Source organism: Plectropomus leopardus, chromosome 15 (genome assembly GCF_026936395.1).
Source record: "Plectropomus leopardus strain MGB_pleo_1.0 chromosome 15, ASM2693639v1, whole genome shotgun sequence".
Taxonomy (NCBI): Eukaryota; Metazoa; Chordata; class Actinopteri; order Perciformes; family Serranidae; genus Plectropomus; species Plectropomus leopardus.
Window position 1 is genome coordinate 8563732 of NC_142190.1, and position 19250 is coordinate 8582981.

General features: G+C 39.7%; 1 protein-coding gene across 1 annotated transcript in view; it reads left to right on the forward strand.

Moving 5' to 3' along the window:
* Window positions 1–321: 321 nt before the first annotated feature.
* The window catches only part of vps37d (VPS37D subunit of ESCRT-I), a 51051-nt gene continuing 32122 nt past the window's right edge, over window positions 322–19250 (forward strand). The window contains exons 1-2 of the mRNA XM_042499912.2: window positions 322–593; window positions 9883–10054. Coding sequence (XP_042355846.1) covers window positions 462–593; window positions 9883–10054 — 304 coding nt within the window. The 5' untranslated portion in view covers window positions 322–461. The remainder of the gene's footprint in view (window positions 594–9882; window positions 10055–19250) is intronic.

Below are 19250 nucleotides of genomic sequence, written 5' to 3' on the forward strand. Positions count from 1 at the left end.
AATAAGATCACTTAATAAAAATAAATAAATAAATAAATAAAAAAATCCCCAACACAATATGTACAGATCACTTAAAAAACAATTAAAAAAGTAAATGACCACAGAGGAGACTACTATACCAATGCATCCATATCCTGGACATATAGCGTGTAGTGCTCAATTTGATGCTTGTCAAAGCCATGATTATACAGTTCTCTGAGTTGTTCAGCCGACCTATAAATTTATACATCAAATTTCTAAAGATATTTAAATAAAGATTTTTCTGAGAAAAAAAACCCTCTCGCTCAGAAGAAGGAGACGGAAAATGTGTTTTATTTTGAAGGAGCTGACAGGAAGTATAGCGGTTTTTGTTTTCGGTCTTGACGCTGCATGCGGGCAGATCGCATCGCATTCCGATGTGAGCGAGATGTAACCGCTGTGCGGACTTTATGTTTCCTAAACCGTCTCCAGCCGCATTTTGAATGAATAAAATGTCCAGTTTGAAGGAGTCAAACTCTTGTCCTGACGGCTACAGGGCTTTAAGCACAAGTGAGCTGAGGGAGCTTTTACAAAACGACGACAAAATGGACCAAATCCTTCGACTCAATGAGAAGGTAAGGTATCCTCTGTTCCCCCAAAGTGCCGTGAGGAATTTGCGCTGTTTTAAACCTTTTATTTCACCATTAACGATGCAGTTTCTGGTATTTTCCAGCCTTGCCTTGTTTTCACCGCTGAGAATTAGCGTTTATATCATTTGATGTGCGATTTGTAACGCAAATCCGATTTACATGGCTCATCGATTGTCTGCGTGGCGAGTGGTCGGATTTCCAATTCCTTTCCATGAACCCCGGTCTCCTAATATTTGCGGCGAATTATTAGTTACTGGGATAAATTTTAAAAATAAATGATTTAAACGTTATTTATTCAGTCTGTTGTAAGTGAATGAATTGTGTCACAAGCGTTTTATCGTGCAGGAAGCATCATATCGAGGTGTTGAAGACCCCGTACGCGCCGTTATGTGGCACTGGCGTGAGTCCTTGTGTCGAACAACCTTTAAAAATCTGCCGATTGAATGTGTCCTCATCCGTTAGAGGACTTGCACCTTAGGTAAAGTCTGAAATGAGACCATATTGGAATCCTTAAAGCATATTTTTTAAATTCGGCTTTATCAAAAATATTTATAGCAAGACTTATCTGACTACAATTTAAACTTTTACAACTGATCCTCCTTAGTTCTCTTACCTCAAAAGATACATAGGTGATTAGAGTAAATTCTGAATAAAAGTGCACTTTCACTGTCGTAAGTTTCGTCTCGATGAATTGGACTTATGCCGAATTGAGCAGTAGTCTCTTGACAAACAGAAAACATCTTCAGATGAAGTCTTTTATGCGTGTACCTTTGTGTATAAACATGTCAAATTAAAATGCAAGCTTTTCTAAGGGAATTCCATGTGCCTTACTCGATGTCAGAGACACGTTTTGGGGCTGCAACATGACCTTCTTGGTGTGAAGTCATACTGAAACTCTCTCTCACTCTCTCTCTCTCTTAAACACACACACACAGATCCAGATCCAGGGTGCTTCAGGGGTTCCCAAACTTTTTCATGGGCCCCATTTTGATTAGGTTTACCTTGGAGGGGGTGCTCAAAAAGAACAGATTCTCAGTCAGGGTCCAGCTGGCCATAGAAATACATTGCTTTCTCAGTTCTGGGTGGAGTGATAACAACAGTGTGCGCAGTGAAACATAACCTGGGTGGGACGGTCATCGTCATACATGTCCTCAATGTGATTGTGCATCCAAAGAGTTGAATAATTAAAAAATTCAACCACTGGCATTGCTTGGATCCCCTTTTTGAGAGCCACATTTGATTTGCTTGCTCCAGCTACACTCTTCTCTCTGGATTTATTAAGACACAAAAAGCTGAATGGGATTTGTCTAAGAAAACAAAGGAAGACATTTACTCATATGCCTGGTTCTTGGTGCCCAGGATGTGACATTTGAAACCTGGCTCTGTGAATGAATTAGGGTTATGGAGCCACAGTGGTAGACTCTCACCAAGAGGTCATACAATACTCACCCCGCTGGGAGCATTGCAGGGTGACTCAGAGTCCAGAGAGCTTCGGGGTGTTTTACAACAATTCATCCAGGCTCCCATTCCTCTGTCATTAACTAATAATACAAAGCTGGTGTTTGTGCAGAGGATATTTATCCTATTGGTACTCTGTCCTGTAGAAATGTATTTCTGACTTAGAATATATCAAAACATACATTATATGTTATTATGGCTGGCTGATTTAACATCTCATCTGCATATAAGCTCTTGGGAAAAGGATGATTCATTAATCTCATGTTAATGATGAATGTTATGTAAACCACTGGATTTAATCATTCATGATGATTCATAATCACGAATGCTACAGCCTTATATGGTGGAGCATTCTTGATTCTTTTTTTTTAATAACTTGCACACACAACAAGCCACGTGTCATGTCAGGATATTTCTAGTGCAACAATCTGACACATCAGGCAGCTTCAGGCTTTGTTGAGGCTCAGGAGGTCATTCTGAGACAGCAGCAAAAAAAAAAGTCACTAAGGGCGTAATTCAGCAGGCAATTTGTTAATTTTAAACCAGGGGGGACACCATGTGAAATTACTTTTCTATTACTCACTTATTTCTCCAAATGTCACTTGTCTTGTCTCTCTGAGCCTGTTAACACCTGATATTAACATGCGTTTAGTGACAGCAAAGACAACACCGTTCACACCAGCATTTATCATGCGCCTCCTCTGTGTTTGGATTTCGTTACTGCCCACGTCTCTTACCCTAGAGGGTCAAAGGGCCCTGCACGTGCTTAGTACGTCCACACTCTCGCTAGATGCTTGAGAGTCACGCTACCAGTTGTGTCGGTAGAGCTGAAGATATCGGTGTTGGCAGAATTGAAAACATCTTCTTCGGTAAAACGATGGATAATCACACAACTCTTGGTACACGAAAACAACCACCACATCCTGCACTGATAATGTAGTCATTACCGGGGATGCACCAGGACTCCTTATTGTTTACACTACAAAAGATATGTGGTCAAATGCGTCCCAGACCACCTCAGCAAGTTGTGTGTGTGTTCCAATCACAGTGTGTGGTCCTTTATAATTGTTTCGTGCTGTCAACTTGTGATCGGACCACTCAAGACGAATGTTAATATCAGGCTCTCTGTGTGCATCTTACTCACTCAAATTACAATGCTTATTGAAATGCGCAGATTTGATTGGCTGAGATTTAACACATGCAGTTGGTTTGTAAGTTTCCTGGTCATTTAACCCATTGGTGGGTTTTCTCGGGGCTCTCTGTGGTTTCCTCCCATGGTCTAAAGACATGCAGGTTAGGTTAATTATTGACTTTAATTGCCCCTGGGATTGTGAGCGTTTTCTGTATAATTAACCCCATTTACACTATCTGTTGAAGGCAGGAATATCGTGCAGTTATGCCACCTCGTAGTTCTGTATGAAAGGTATGATCGTGGAATGGGAGGACACCATTGTCTCACCTTTTAGCTGGAAACAGAGGTAGTATCCCGGCAGAAATGAGCTCTGCCTCAAAGGAAAGGAATCATGGGCGTTAGGGGTAAGACGTTTTGACAACACATTATGTTTGCAACCCACAGCTGGTGATTAAAAAAGCAGCTGGCAGCAGTTAGGGGTTAACTCAAAGAAGAAGAACGGTAGCCCTAAATGTCTGTAAATGGGGAAAACAATGAGACCCAGAGGATGAGATCAGCCGCCATATAATAGAGACGGTAAATTATTGTTATTGCCATGTTTTGTCATTGTTGTTGTTTAGAAAGGGCTGCCGACTCGTATGTTACATGTCACACCAGAGGTAGAAGCTGTTGTGTTTAACATCACACCCGTCATGCCTCTTTTGTGTGCCGGCATGCAATCTAAAATTACAAACTGGAGAGGTGTTATGCCGATGTTGTTTGATTTTGTGCAAAAACGATAAGGTGGTTTAAAGAAGGGACTTTGTAGTGGCTGATAGCCTTTTCTTTAGCTACTTTCACACAGAGAGCGCGCTGAAGGGCTGCTACAAAGTCCCGTCTTTGTTCTGCCCTCGCATTTTTACCAGGGTTGGAAATGAACTTTTTTGTCTACCAGCCACTCAATAGATTACCATAGTTTTTTTGGCTGGTGAGTAAAGCAAATTTAGCAGCCACTTGCATGTTTTACCAGCTTTTGGCTGGTGGCTGGTGCTAATTTCCAACCCTGACATTTATACTGAACCAAACGACAGCAGCATAGTGTCACTCCAGTGTGTGATTATACACTGCATCGAGACATCCCGTAATCAAAAGAGGCTTGACGGGCGTCACATGTAACAACAGTTTCAGCCTCTTATGTGGCATATATGCGTTGGCAAACAATAACAAAGGAATAACATGTCGATCGCAATAATTTACTGGAATTTGCTGTTAATTGCTAAAAGCTGTATGTAGTTGCCAGCATAATACGTGGTCAAAATTTCACACTTTCCCACCCATGGTCACATCTTTCCAGCTTTATGTAGACCTGCTTTTGCCGCTGTTATTACAACTGTCCCCGGCTCAGAGGAGAGACAACTCTGTCCGCCTTGTCCACGATTGGATGTTACATATTGGCGAGGTGGCATGAGAGCATGATATTGCTGCCGTGAACAGGCAGAATGAATGCAGCGTCTGTGTAAAAAGGGCTTATGTGTAAACCCTGTGATCGTCTGGCAAGTGGCAGTCTGGGTGTCCTGGGTGTTCCCCGCCTCCCCCCTGTGACCCTTAAGAGGATAAGCGTCACAGAAAATGGATGGATGTTTTAGCAAGCTGTTGCTTATTTACATTTCCAGCAGACACAGAGCAACATTAGCATTTATCTGGAGTTCTGTTTCTGTCCATCTGGTGAATGAAAGTCCAATATTTACTCTTGGTCCCTACCAACTCCTGAGAAAAATATCTGCTAAATGGACGTCTAAGTTCATTAACTAGTCACCAACTTTGAGTGTCTGTTGTTAAATGCTGAGCAGGTAGTGCAGAGTGGGTTTATCAGAACTTGCAGATTACACAGTTATTTGATCCATTGTTTTTTGAAAATATTAATTACAGCTGCTTCAAAGTGATCTCATATGGTGCAGAGCAGAGAGAGACAGTAATCAAGCTGGTCCTTCGTTTCTCTCAGGCCTGGTGTTACATGAAGAATTCTCTTTCATGGAAAAGACTTTTGCACCCCGTCAATTTCATCTGACACTGAATGTTAAATTGATGGCTTTGGACTGCAGAAGCCTAATTAAGCTTGAGCCTCATTTGAGATAAAAGAAAAACACCTATTTACTGCATTTCATGTGGTGAGACACGTCGAACCGCAGAAAAACAACAGTGGAGCTGCGGCTCCTCGACATCGTCTCTGGTGCAGAACTTCCTACACTTAAGTGCTCCCCAAGTGTCATTTGTCAGGGATGGTAAACACTGTGACAGCCTGTTTTCACTGCCTGTGTATCAAAACACAAAAAACACTCACTCCCCAAAGACTGCAGCAGTTGTTGGATAAACGGGGCGGGCAAGCCAAAGCAGGAAATGGAGCGTCCGTTTTGACTCCTGTTAAAAGACGTATGATTAGGCTGTAGATCTGAAATGAGCTGTGTTATCTTTATCCTCGCAGGAACATTTTTCAGAATGAACATCAGATTTGTTGGTGTATCTTTTTCTGCACTCAGACAGACCTTCTTTTGACTGCAGGGCACATTCTGCAAATTCCTCTAAACTTGGGACTCTTACATCCTTTTGATGACCCGTAAAATGTGAGACAGATGCACCGTACAATACTGGACTCAATGAAATGGCCTTCAGGCTCTAAGTGACTGACTGTTGAAAGAAAGCAATTGAGCAAGAAAAGTATCCGGCCGGGCAGAATCACAGGAATGCTGCGATTTGATGGGATAGTCGGGGTGGATTCAGATTTTTGCAGTGTGAAGCTCACACAGTGGCTTTGTGTCGGTGTTTTAGACGCCGACTGTTTCTTCACAGCAATGCAGTGACAGTATTGTTTCGCAAGACTTAAAGGGAGTGGCATTCATTTGAATAATTTATTGCTTTCTTATGGTCTAGTGACAGTGACCCCTCCCCCCATATACTCATGCCCAGACCACCATCTCGCTTTCCTCCAACAGGACGACCACATTCAACAGCATGTTGAAGCCAAAAACATCCAGAATGGTGACTTTTGAACATTAAATCTTTTTAAAGCTCATGGTTTACCCTTTTAACATTTATATAAAGTATAATATTAGACTTATTAAGCGCTAGTGGTGTTACATTACACAAAAAAGGTCATTATTTCAGTGGTGGAAGAAGTAGGGTTGTAAAGATACGTGGATCTTGATGGATATTTTGATTCAGTGGTTAAAAATCTGATATTATCAATGCAAAGTGAAAGAATCAATACATATCCTCATCTTTAAGATGTGCCTTTATTTTGAAATTCTTAGATCTGTGTCACCATTTCCGTCCACTTTTAAACAGTGGTAACAGCCTAGCCCCATGCAGATAATGGTAAGCAGTAAGGACGATACCAATTAATTGACAATCGATTAATCAGTTGTTAAGAATTTAAGTGAACATGTGGAATTGAATTGTTTAATCGATAGGCCATGCAATGCTGTCAAAGTGTATGCAATATGTTACTGTGAGCTTTAACAAAGGAAAAAAAATGTATTAAATTAAATTTAATAATAAATTTTAATTTGGTATTGTTGGAAGTAAGCAAAGTTTTTTGTTTTTTTCAAATAATGATTAATCAGTAAATTAATTTTACCAATAATCGATTAAGGAAAGTGTCTACGATTTACAACCCCAGTAAGCAGCCAAGAAAAAGACAATGAAGATATCTACTGATATCGTCTCATATCGTTCCTAATCCTCTGAATCTAATCGAATCAAAATCATGATGTGGTAGTGTTTGTGATATTGGTAAATATCATATCTTTGTCTAAAGGATTGATATAATATTGTATTGTAATGAAACTTTTACCTAGTAAGAGGTACTGAGATCCTTTTCTGAAATAAAGTACCAGTACAAAAATATAAAAATTACTCCTGTAAGGCAAAAAAAGGCAGAATTTGAAAACATACCCTCCAGCTTCAGCTCTCCCCTTTTTGTCCTAAGGCCTTCCCACTGAAAGACCACAGGTATATGCCTTTGCTTTATACAGTAATCCAATTTCCCATACATCGATTTATTTAATCTTATTTTACTGCAAATAATCTTACTTTTTTTTTTTTTATCAACGTGATCTTAAAGCTGCAGCTTTGAGCCTTTGGCTCAGGTTATCAGAAGGCTAAACTATTAGCAACATTTTCTCTTAGTTTCTTAAATGCTTCATCAGTATTGAGACATTTTATTTCATTTATTGTCAGACTTTCTTTTAGACTTTCTTTCTGATAAGTACATCTTCCCTTTTTAGGTTGTTTTTCCATGTATAGTTGTTGTTAGGGCTGAAACAGCAACTCTCTCTTCACAGGATTCTTCACCATTGAATTATGCTTGTGCTGAAAGGATGTGCACACACATCTGGATTTGTACAACAGCCAATAAGAACGCCCTCTCTCTGAAATGACCTGTGATTGGCCAAAGTCTCCCGTCACGGCCTAGACTTTTAAAGCCCGAAAACAGCCAGAGGAGACACAGAAACTTGGTTTTCTCTCAGACCACTTGAAAGATATTATGCTTAAAGTTTATTATGGAACCAAAACGTTGTACTGCCTACCCCAGCTTTAAGTAAAAGTCTTGATAAGCAAAATGTACTGATAAGTATGAAGAGTAAAAGTACTCGTTCTCTGACTGATAAAGTTCATCTTAGTGTGGGAATTTCAGTTTGTCAAAACTCACTTTCCAAAAAAGCATCAAAACAAGCCCAACCAACACAAATGCTCAAAGGATTTCATCACAAAACGCTTTGATTTTGACAAAATGGCTGTTTGTAAGATACGAATAACAATTCTGTTTTCAAAAATGACCTACTTTACAGATTGACATCTCATGTTGATTTGTGCAGTTTTCGCAGCTTCGCTTTCCTTCAGCCTTTTGTGTGTTCGGGCTCTGTTGAAGTCACAGTTTGACCGCTGATGATGATGTTACTATGGGAAGTTGGCCTTTTACTGGAAGGACATCAGTGTAATCTCTGGACTTGCTTTTCTTGGATAAAGTGGCTGTTTGACCCTCTTCCCTCCTTCAGCAGGTACACTTCACCTTCAGGTGATTCGGTGTCCGGCGTAGCTTCCATTTGTCAGCAGGAGAAGATAAAGTAGTCTGCCCACAAAAGTGATTCAAACAGCTATCTCAGTCCAGCCGAGATTTCCTCCCCACTCTGGGGTGATTCAGGGTGTCTGAGTTCATGCAGCTGGAGTTTAACTCTGTTGTATAGGAAACAAGAACCACTGGGGCTGTCTCTCAGCAATTTATTGCAAAGCGCTCACATAACTTTCCTGCAATTGTGGAGAAACAAAACATTCACAGGGTCTCTCTCTGGAATAAATGCCCTCTGCTCCTCTATAACACCGTAAACAGAGCAATTTTGTTCATAAGATGTTTGAAGAAAGTGCAAAGATGTCTGCTTTTGTTCAATTAGCAATCCAAACCCAGAGATGTCACATGTACAATAATATTAAACAGAGCGAGTTCAGATTCAGAATATTTTGTGGGAGAGATTGGGATATGTCACAGTAGCTGTTATACTGTAAATGGACAAAAATTAAAAGAAAATAGAAAAAAGAAGTATGTAAAAAAAAAAAGTGTTATGTTACAATACATAAGAGTATAGATATAGATATGATGTATAATACAAAATGCACCATATGTACCATTGCATCATACTGCAAATGTGCCAAATATAAATGCAAGAGTAGAATCGGTAAGAATGAAATAAGAGTGTGTTGCACAGTTGAAATATTATTGTACAGTAATGCATGTCAGTATTGCATATTGTACAGTTTTGCAGTTGAAACAGTAGGGTACAGTTGAAAACATACATTGATTGATATTGCTGATTTTTTTTAAATCAAAAAATGTTTATAGCAATTTATTAAATATCAAAATATTTGCAAATGTATTTTCTGGCGATCAACTTATTGAAAATATATGATATTATGATATATTAACTATTGCAGCTCTAATACAAATCAAAAATACTGAAAGTAAACAGGGGGAAGAAAGTGTGCACCGTCAGGGAAAACTCGCAGTTCATAACATAAAATAAGCTCTGTATTTTCTGTGAAAACTCAAAACATTATTGTATGCATGCGTATGAATTTAACATAAAACATATTTACACCCATAAGATTATATTAAGAAATGTAGGAAAAATAACAACATCATTATATGTCCTTCAAAATAGTAGTCTCTGCCTAATTCACACGTTACATAAATTTACAATATCCTGTACATCAGTGACACTCCACTAACTGCCCCTTTACTAAATCTGGCCAATGACAGAGTGCAGGGTAGCCTGTTGACCATTTTTTAATTCACTGTAAAAAAATGTTTTTTTCATACTTTGAATGTAAATAAGGTGCCAGAATGCCCAAAAAAAAGATAAAAATAGAGCTTGTCTATGAAAACGAAAGTGCCAGGGGAGGATTCGGGATCAGCACGAAACCCTGAATGTCCTCAAAACCTAGAAATAGCATTCATATCTGATAAATATTATTAATGTTTGTTTATGAAGGGCCCCTGGTCTCCTGTCATTTTGCAAGAGTGGCTCCAGGGCAAAGCATGTTCAGTATCCCTGCTGTACATAATTTAGAGCCACAAAATACACACCATTACACAGCTCTTCCACATGCATGATACACTGATTTGATATTTGTTGACTTTGTACTTCTGTTCAGTTTCAGGACCTTCAAGTGGACAGAGAGACGCTGCAGACGACCAATCGGAGCTTGGCCGAGGAGAGCCTCGCCCGACGGCCCCGCCTTTACAACGGCAAACTCCAACTGGCGGAGAAATACCGGGAACTGTCCAACCTGGCAACCACATGCTGGGAAAAACAGAGTCAGCTTGGTGAGTTTGACCCACCGCTGAAGAGACAAAGAGGAGGAGGGGTGTTTCTGGTTTCATATAGGATGCCAGTGGAAGATCATTGTCGAGACATAAGTCAAGGGGAGTGTGGTTGTGATGACAAGGTCACTGGTTCAGATTCCAGGACTGGACGAGTAAATATGGCCTCGCTAAGTGAAAGTGTAGCACTGAAAAGGCATTTTTCTGATGTGAGGACCCTTTTTTTTTAAAATATATATATGGTATTAACCCTTTGAAACCTGGAGCAATATCTCTTTTCTTGTGCTGCTTTCAGCTTCATTTCACAAATATTTAAACCTTTGAACCCTTTCATGACATTTTGTTTGTTGTTTTAAAATTTTCATTTTTATTTATTTTATTATTATATTATTTACAAAATTTGTCATTATTATAATTACTATAATTTTGAGGGGTTTTTGTTAGTTTTTTTACCAAATTGTCAGTTTATTTTCTTGTTTTTATTTATTTATTATTATTATTATTATTATTATTATTATTATTATTATTATTATTATTGTTCTTATTATTATTATTATGTAATTTCAAATTTTGTAAATATTCACTTTATTTTGATGGAAAGTTTTACGAATTTGTTGCTAATTTTTGGGTTATTTCTTCTTTCGTTCATTGCCTTCCTCCTATGTTTTTGAAAGACATCAAACCAATTTGCTCAGGTTTCAAAGGGTTAAACAACCACAGAGCTCTCATTAGGTTTTGTGTAGACGTCAGTGAAAACAAACCAAAAGAAGAAATCGCTGAAAACTGAAGAAAAGGTTGCGTCCTAACCACTTAAGGTTAGAGCTAATTACACGTGGTGTCCCACAGTGGCTCCTCGCTGTCTTACCTTGTAATTGCCGAAAGACACACAGCCTTCATTGCACGCTTTGAGAGCATCGAAAGCAAAATTCAATCACTTCTGACTCGCTGTGACACTCTCGCTGGTGCGGAGAATAAGGGACGTTTCACATCAGAGTACAGAAAAGCTTCAGAGCGTCAGTGAGACGAGCCTTCAGCCGCTCACAGAAAGCCTCAGCATGACTGGAGTTTTGGTCATGGGAACGAAATGGAGCATATCAAATGCCAGCAGGAAGCTTGCAGCAGTTGTCAAGGAATTTGCGGGGTGAAAGGGGCCTTGTCTTTGTTTAGGCGAGTCATGCTTTTTGACGGGGCGGCTATAGGGCAGCACCAGAGGATGTCTTCTTAAGCCTCGGCCCTAAATTTTAAGCCTCATGGGCAAGCTTTAGAAATTCCTCGTAGTGTACAGAGCCAAGCCAAGAGCAGGTGATAAAATAAATCCTGCTGCATTAATTTTCCAGAGGTAATGTCAACTGTTATTTAAGACTGGCGAGTGCAAGCTTTCATGGAGCCGGCCCTGTTCTTGGTTCGCTGTAATGAAGAGCCAGATTTTTTGCCTCAGCTGCCGGCCAGTGATGGAAGTTGGGTGGAATGTTAAACTTCCTGTCGATGTGCGCGCGCGTTACACAGATGCTGTCCCACCTCCCCAGCAGAGCAGGATGGGTGGGGGTCCGTCCTTCCTCTGCACAACATCTGATTCTCGTTTGTTGCAACAAGGGAGGAGAAAAAAAAAGAAAAGATGAATGAGGAGGGCTTCTTTGAGGCGAGTAATCGCGGCAGAGACAAACTGTGGAGTGGATCAAGGCAGACAGCTGTATTGTTTAATACATCCTGCTGACGGTGGATGGGGAGCTGTGACCAGAGAAAGCTGGCAGAGACAGGAGTTGAGACCTTGAGTGTTTTTGCCAACAGTTTCTCAAAACTATTATTGGCATCTAGTTCCCTCTGCTTCTTTTTCTGCTGCTGGCCGAGTTGCTAATCATCGGCGCTGACTTTAAGACTTTTGATAAAAGATAAAGATCTCCTTTAAACTCACACCACAGAAAGATGGCTGTTCTTTTAAAGAAAAAATGTCTTTTAGTTTTACTACTAATTTGTAATTGCATTTTGAAGAGAATGTAATAGGGAACCCCAGTAAAGAGTCCTAAAACCCGGAAATGAATTAGCATTTTAGTTCCTCTGGTTCCCTAGTCTCAAAATCAATGGGTTTTCTGAGTGAGTGTTTGGTTAGATGCCTGAAATAAGGTTTGTGGTTAACGTTAGCTCAAGAGACTTTCACGTTTTGTTCTGTGTAAATAAATATGTCAGTAAATATCCGACGCGCAAACTTAAATGCTTTTATACGTCTTACAAAAGATGGTTGCTAACAAGTGGCTAAATGAGAGTACAGAGCGCCATCATGCTGAGCTGCGGCGAACACGGCTTTACAGCCTGGTAACGCTAACAGCATGACCATAGTGTGGTTCGTGTTAGCTTTTTACTTCTTGCAATTTTATTCACGCTTTAAAATTCTAAAAGTGGTGTTCATTTGTGTAGATTATCCTGCTGAACAAAACGTGTAAGTATCGTTTTTTCACCACAGAGCTTATTTTCTGCAGTTTTTCCAAAACCCAATGGAAAAATATCATATGCTACTAAAGAAGGAACCAGCGCGAAGTCGACTTCCGGATTGGCCTTCAGAAAAACGTCATCCCTGTGGCACTCTGTTGTCTCTGGGGTTTTTCAGAGACATTTTCTGAATTGAAGCGAGGCGCTTACGGGTCCATGGCAGGCGTAAAAACTGCTGGCCTTTGGCGCCAGAGTCCCAGATGTGGTTAGGGCTAGCAAAAGTGTTTCCCAAAACTGCATACCATAGTGAGAATGGGGGGAATCACTAAAATAACTAAAGATTTCTACATGTTTGGACAATTTCAGTGATTTTGTTCCTCTCTAAATTCAGATGTTGTTGTGGGTGTGTGAATGCAGCGTAGGCAGAGCTTGTCATGAGTTTTTTCCCCTCCAGCATCAGTTTGTCATTTGCAGGTTGGATAATTAATCTGTCAATTCATAGCTGATCGATGAGAGCAGCAGCTGTTGCAGACCTTTAGACCCAGTGCAATGAATGGTGAAGTTTCACTTTCACTACATATTCTGCTGCTCAGCGTACCCTCTGTGCCCGGAGAGTGCTGTGCAATGAATAAAAGAACAGTAAATATCTTCCAACAGCGCTCCTAATGAATGGTCCAGCTTAAAAAAATATAAAACCAATATATGGAGGCAGATGTTTCAATTGTGGCAGGCCATCACAAATAAATGAATGTGTGGGGAAACTCTGAATTTACCAGTCATCTGAGACTGTGTTGCAGCATTAAGTATGTGTTTATTTTGTCTTGAGGCCTATTTTTTATTTTAATGGATAATGGGTCAAATTTTGACAGCCTCAGATCACTTTGAGATATTTTCGGCGCAGCCTCAGTTATATTTAAAACATCAACACACTGTCAGATGTGGTGTCACAAACTAGGAATGAAAGAGTCTTTCTAGATTTTGCATTTTACAGTTGCACAGCTAGAAATCCACATCACAGCAGTGAACAATAGCAATATTTCAGGGAGGGTTGGCAATTAGCACCAGCCAAACACTGGTAAAATATGCAGCGTGGACTCACTAGTAAAATTTTAAAGAGAAATCAGTTCATTTTTTATAATGGAAACACACAAAAAAGGCACAATTTGACAACTTTGTAACATCTTTAACACCATTTGTCAGATGTGTAAGCACAGCCGCCTCATGTTTGGCCCCTGGCATCAGTTTAGTCATTCCATTGTAGGTAGATCATTTGAAGCTATTGAATGTTTTAAGCTGTTTGACTTCTCCGCACCTTCTGTTACAGTTCTTTTATCTCCTATAATCCATCTGCCAATGCACGTTTTTTTCATTAAAGTGTAGACAATACGCTTTTGTGACAAAAAACTGTATGAAGTATAACATTAAACTGATCTTTAACCCTCCGACCACACAGTAAATACTCCGCACGCCCACCAGATCAGAACAAGCGGAGGTCAGCCTCTGAGCATCCTCCGACAGGACTGTGCTCGCTCTGTCATATTCTCATACTTGTATTTGTGACGTTGGGTGTGGTCATCAGACAGGAATTATGGGCTTGTTTGTTGCCGTACTGAGTGAATGTGAACTGTGAGACGAAGCTTTTTTATTCACTTCCTCTGGGAGCCTGGCTAACTCTTTTGTAGCTGGAGAACATGATTTTTATTTGGGACTTTCCATTTTCAGAGTTGAATAAAAGCATTGTACTCACTTGTGGGATTTAAGGATGTAAAAGATCTGAGTCTGTCTCTGCGTCTTTCAGCTTTGCATTGGAGATATTTTAGATATTTATGAAGTGTTTTGCTTTTGGGTCAGATATAGTGTTACTGTGAGTGTTACTCGCAGTCAGCAGCAGGTAAAGCTGTCAGACAAAGCACAGGGGTAAAGTTCCTGTCTAACACTTCAAAAGTCTGGGTTTTGATACCCGGCAGAGGCACTTTAGGCTTGACTGTCGTTCCAAAATTACTGGCTGTGTTTGTCAGTTCTTGTTGTTGCTGCGCGGCCTTAAAGCTTTGAGGAAAATATCTAATTGTGATTTTTTTGGACCAATTTTGTAATTTATAATGTAATTTTTATTGGGATTATTTTATATTAATTCAACTACAGGCCTTAGTTGCACCCAACTTTTTCATTTAGGTGCACCAGCACATAATTTGCACTTAAAATTTTTCACCTTCAGCCTTGTTGCGCCACAGTAATACATTTTATGTGTTTAAACCTTCCCATAGTAGAGGTGGGGATCAACAGAAGCCCCATGTTATGATATAATCATGATACTTAAGTAACAACACAATATTATTGCAATCTTAAATATGTTGTGATATGCTGAGTATTGCAATAACATATATTGTGATATCTTACGATTTATCACCTTTTTTTGCAGATGATTAAGGCTTTATGCGTCTCAGAGTTGTGCCAGTCAAATCAGACTTGGCAGTTCAGTATGAATATTAGAAGATTTGTTTTGATTTCCAGACAGAGTTTTAGAGTTTGAATGGGCTAACGGAGACGTTCAGTGTGACAGTGGCATTCATGTGATATAACAACTAATCTAATGGTGCTAACAACGAACCGCAAATGTGCAACAACATTTTTTACGGATACTAGATATGAAAGTAATAAATATTAGGCACACTGGAGTGTTGTACATTATTTGAATCAGATACTCCTTAGGTTTTTAAAGAAAAATCAACCTTTAAAAAGATACATTGATCAATTTAGCAAACATTTACCAACATGTTACATTAGTCAGAATAAATCATCTCAAAAGGGGCATTTATTTATTAGTCAGTCACAGCAGCAACTAACATTAGCTTCACAGGCTGACAGGGCAAGCTGCTTTTCCGATCCAGACTCGCAGCTTTTAATATGATCAGCTTAACATGATGATATGATGTGCGTATTAAATATTAATAGGAGACACTGTCTGCCAGCTGTCTGTCATTCACACAACAACCCAACCAGCAACCGACGAGCTAACCTCTCTGAATGAGGTGATCACTTGGCAAAAAAACCAAACTCTGCCAACTCCTTATTTTATTAAACATCACAATGATGCAGACTGGGGTTTCCTCTTCAATAAAACCAGGAGTGTCCAAACCTATTTTTAATGGGGGACGGATTAGATCAAGTGAAAAAACCTGGTTGTATGCTGCTTCTTGCATCATGTTTTTTTTTTGTTTTTTTTTTATCACATAAAAATGAGACAAACACAATTGCTTCATCCTATAGATAAAAGCATGGCTTTCGTCTTTAACCTCTGTTTATGAAAACACATTAGTTCCTCCGCCATACTTCCTATTTGGTGCATGTCTGCACACCGTGTGATGGTCTCACCATCGTCCGCAGAAAAAATGCTAAAGTAAACTGTCTGGATTAAATAATATTGTGTTGGAGGGAATATATAGTATAATTTTAAATACAAGCCATTTAAAATTGGTCTGCGAGCCATGATTCACCCCAGACCCGGACTTTGGACATGCCTGGACACAACCATCATTGGCCAAATAGTTTAAATACCATCACACAGAGCACATTCACTGAAACACTTGACAAAATTCATGTTAATTAGCAACAGCTGTGTAAATACAGCCGCAGTTGTCATTATTGTGAGATGTTAGAGGTTGCTATAAATAGTAAGAAAGTTGACAGTGTATTTTCAGAGTTTGACTGAAGCCATCTGGTGATATAAGTCATGCCTATTATGTCTCTAGACTCTTGTTTAGGCAACGAATGCGACCACTAAAAGCGGTGAAATTCACAGTAGCCAGCTCACACCGACACTTGCTCCGGATCTTTAAGACCCTATTAATCATGTAGGCTGTAATTAAAATCCTGGCTCTTGCTATTTGAACTCCCTCACTCTAAAAACAATTAATCATTTAGCCCGAGTTGCTGCACCAGCGCTACTCCTACTGGGTTGTCAGGGTACCTGCACAGTGGGGATTTAATTTCGGCGGACAGAGTGAAACTCACACCCAGCCCTCCTCTGACCAACAATACAGTTAGCAGTGACATGGAGGAAGTGCACGGGGACTTTGGCTTTCCAAATGGAAATTAAAACAGGGAAAAATCCTTAAAATAGATCAAATATAAAGCTGCCAAAAGAAGCTTTTCCACATTTAGATATGTGGGTTTTGACATCAGACAGCCAGAATTAATCCCCTGAGCTGCATCGACCAAGAAAAGATCATCAACTCGAACAACAGAGGGGAAAAAAATGATGTCATGATGCTGATTACACTGTCTGATTGACAGGACACACAGCAGTGATGAATAGATGATGGAAAAATACACTTTGTTATGATATTGTGATTGCAAATGTTCTTTCTCTCTCAATAGAGCGCCGCAGCGTTGAGCTCAGTTTGCTGAATGAACTTGAAAATAGCACTCTCAGTTTGTTTCACACAAAGCTGTGAAGCTGTTATCACACTTGGGTTGGATGTAACACAAAGCCTCTCAGGTTGCCTGTGCAATGACGCCGTGTTAGCAGAGGGCAAACACGAGGCTGGAGAGCTGCAGGGGTGTAATACGCTGCTGACTCGCTGGCTAATTTTCAAGCGTCCGTGCCCTGTAAGGCCCCATCTGTAATACCATGACCTATTTGTGTACAATCAGCAGCTCGCCCGGCGTGTTAAACTGCACGTCTTCACTTGGTTTCTCATAACATTCAGCATAGTAACCGCTTCTTATGTATTCATTATTGCCGACTGATGGCATCTCCATGTTTGTGTCCTTTCCAGCTGGAGCTCGATCAGTCAGTCGCATTGATATCTAGCAGCCTTTGACCACAGACGGTGTTAGCAGCAGGTCAGGCATGAAACGTGGAAATCTGTTGTGCTGAAAGGCAGAAAAGAACGCTGCTAAGAAAACATTGTGTACTGATATTATTATGCCTTTTTTTTTTTTTTTTTTTTACAGTAAATCTGCACACTCTCTGATTTGCATTTTACCAGAACATTTACACAGGCTCGCAAAAGTCTCTCTCTTATGTCAGAATTGTCACCTTGAAAAATAAGCAAATTTGTTTGAATTCTTTCAAACGTGAACTGAGCAACTTAACAGCACATGGCCCAAAAAATGCCAAGAAATTAGTAAAAAAGTAAAGAGAAAATTACCTGAAAATAAAACAAAGAAAAGTAAAGAAACAAAACCAAACAAGAAAATAACCTGAAAAAAACAATCGAAAATTAGATAATTTATGTATATTTTTATTAACAAATAAATTAAATGATTATGACTGTAGTTTTACAGAAAATTTTCTGTAGTTTTTTGATAACTTTCTCTGCTTTTTTAAAAATATTTTTTTCATTTCATTTTCTTCATCACCTTTTACTGATGTCTTGCAACTTGAGGGACATTTCATTGCCTTTTCACCCATGTTTCTGAAAGAAACCCACCAATCCACTCAAATTTCAAAGGGTTAAATAGCTTGTTAAAGGCATCTGACTGCAGCACAAAAATAAACGGATGTCGAATCAGGTTTTAAAGGGATAATTAGGCATGAAAAACATTTAATGTGATTAAAGCAGAAACGTCTGCTTTAATATATAAATTAGTGATTCTTACAGTATGTTTTTCTCACAGCTGATTTATACTGCCTAAAAGTTTCTCTTCCAGGTCATTAAATCCCTGCAGCAATGCGAACACAACAGAGCAGATATGTTGATGAGTCTGCTGCCACTGATTTGTCACACTGTAGTGCCGTTCCACATGACCCTCCACTGTGTTTACATGATTAAATTACATGCAAATCACACCAAACTGCGACAGAATAACCACACACACCTCTGCACACACCAGACGGGTCTGTTGTATCTCAGCTTCCTGCCTGTTTAAGAGGAACACGTCGGATTAGGAGCTCATCACGCGCTGTGTTTTATCCTTGAAATGCATTACGGCGCAAATGCTGTTGTATCACATCAGTTAAAATATGACGTAAGCATTTACAATGTGAAGAAAGTACAATTATGATTTATGCGATCATTTAACGGCTTCAGCAAACCATTTTTTTTTCATTGTACTAATTAAGCATCTGCCCCTGGCTGCAGATCTGTGGTGCTGTGTGCTCACATCATGCCGCTCTGCACCATCCAGGCAACCACACGATTTCGTGCAGAAGCCGTTCCTTTATTTTGATGAGTCTTTTTGTCATAGCTCACTGTGATCAGCAAAGCTGGTTCAGAGCTTTGAGACCAGTGATGCGACTGGCTGAGAGTGTATTAAACAACCACTGATCTGGTGTTATTTCAGTTCAGCAGCCCTTTTATTCTATGTGGCTATTTAAACCTGGTATTAACATTTGTCTTGGGTGATCTGATCTCATGTGAACAGCTCTACATGTGTCTGTTCACACCTGGCATCAGAATGCATCTCTACAGGTTTATCCTGTGACCACTTGTGGTGGGATCTCACTTCTAGGCTGTGCATGCAAATAACTGACAAGGCTAACTGTTAAGGTCACATGGCTAATGCTACCTAATGGTTATAAACAGCTCAATGACAGAGTTGAGCCTGCTACTGCTGCATTAGCTCGTGCTTACTGGGCATGAACCCTCGTGACATCATCCACTGGTTTGTGGACTCCTGTTTTGAGGCCTTGAGTTTGGCATTTTGGCCGTCGCCATCGGCCAAAATATGCGTAAAATTAAAGGAATAGTATACCCAAAAAAAAAAAAGAAAATTCAGTCATTATCTACTTACCCTCTTGCTAATGGAAAGTCAGGTGTAGTTTTAAAGA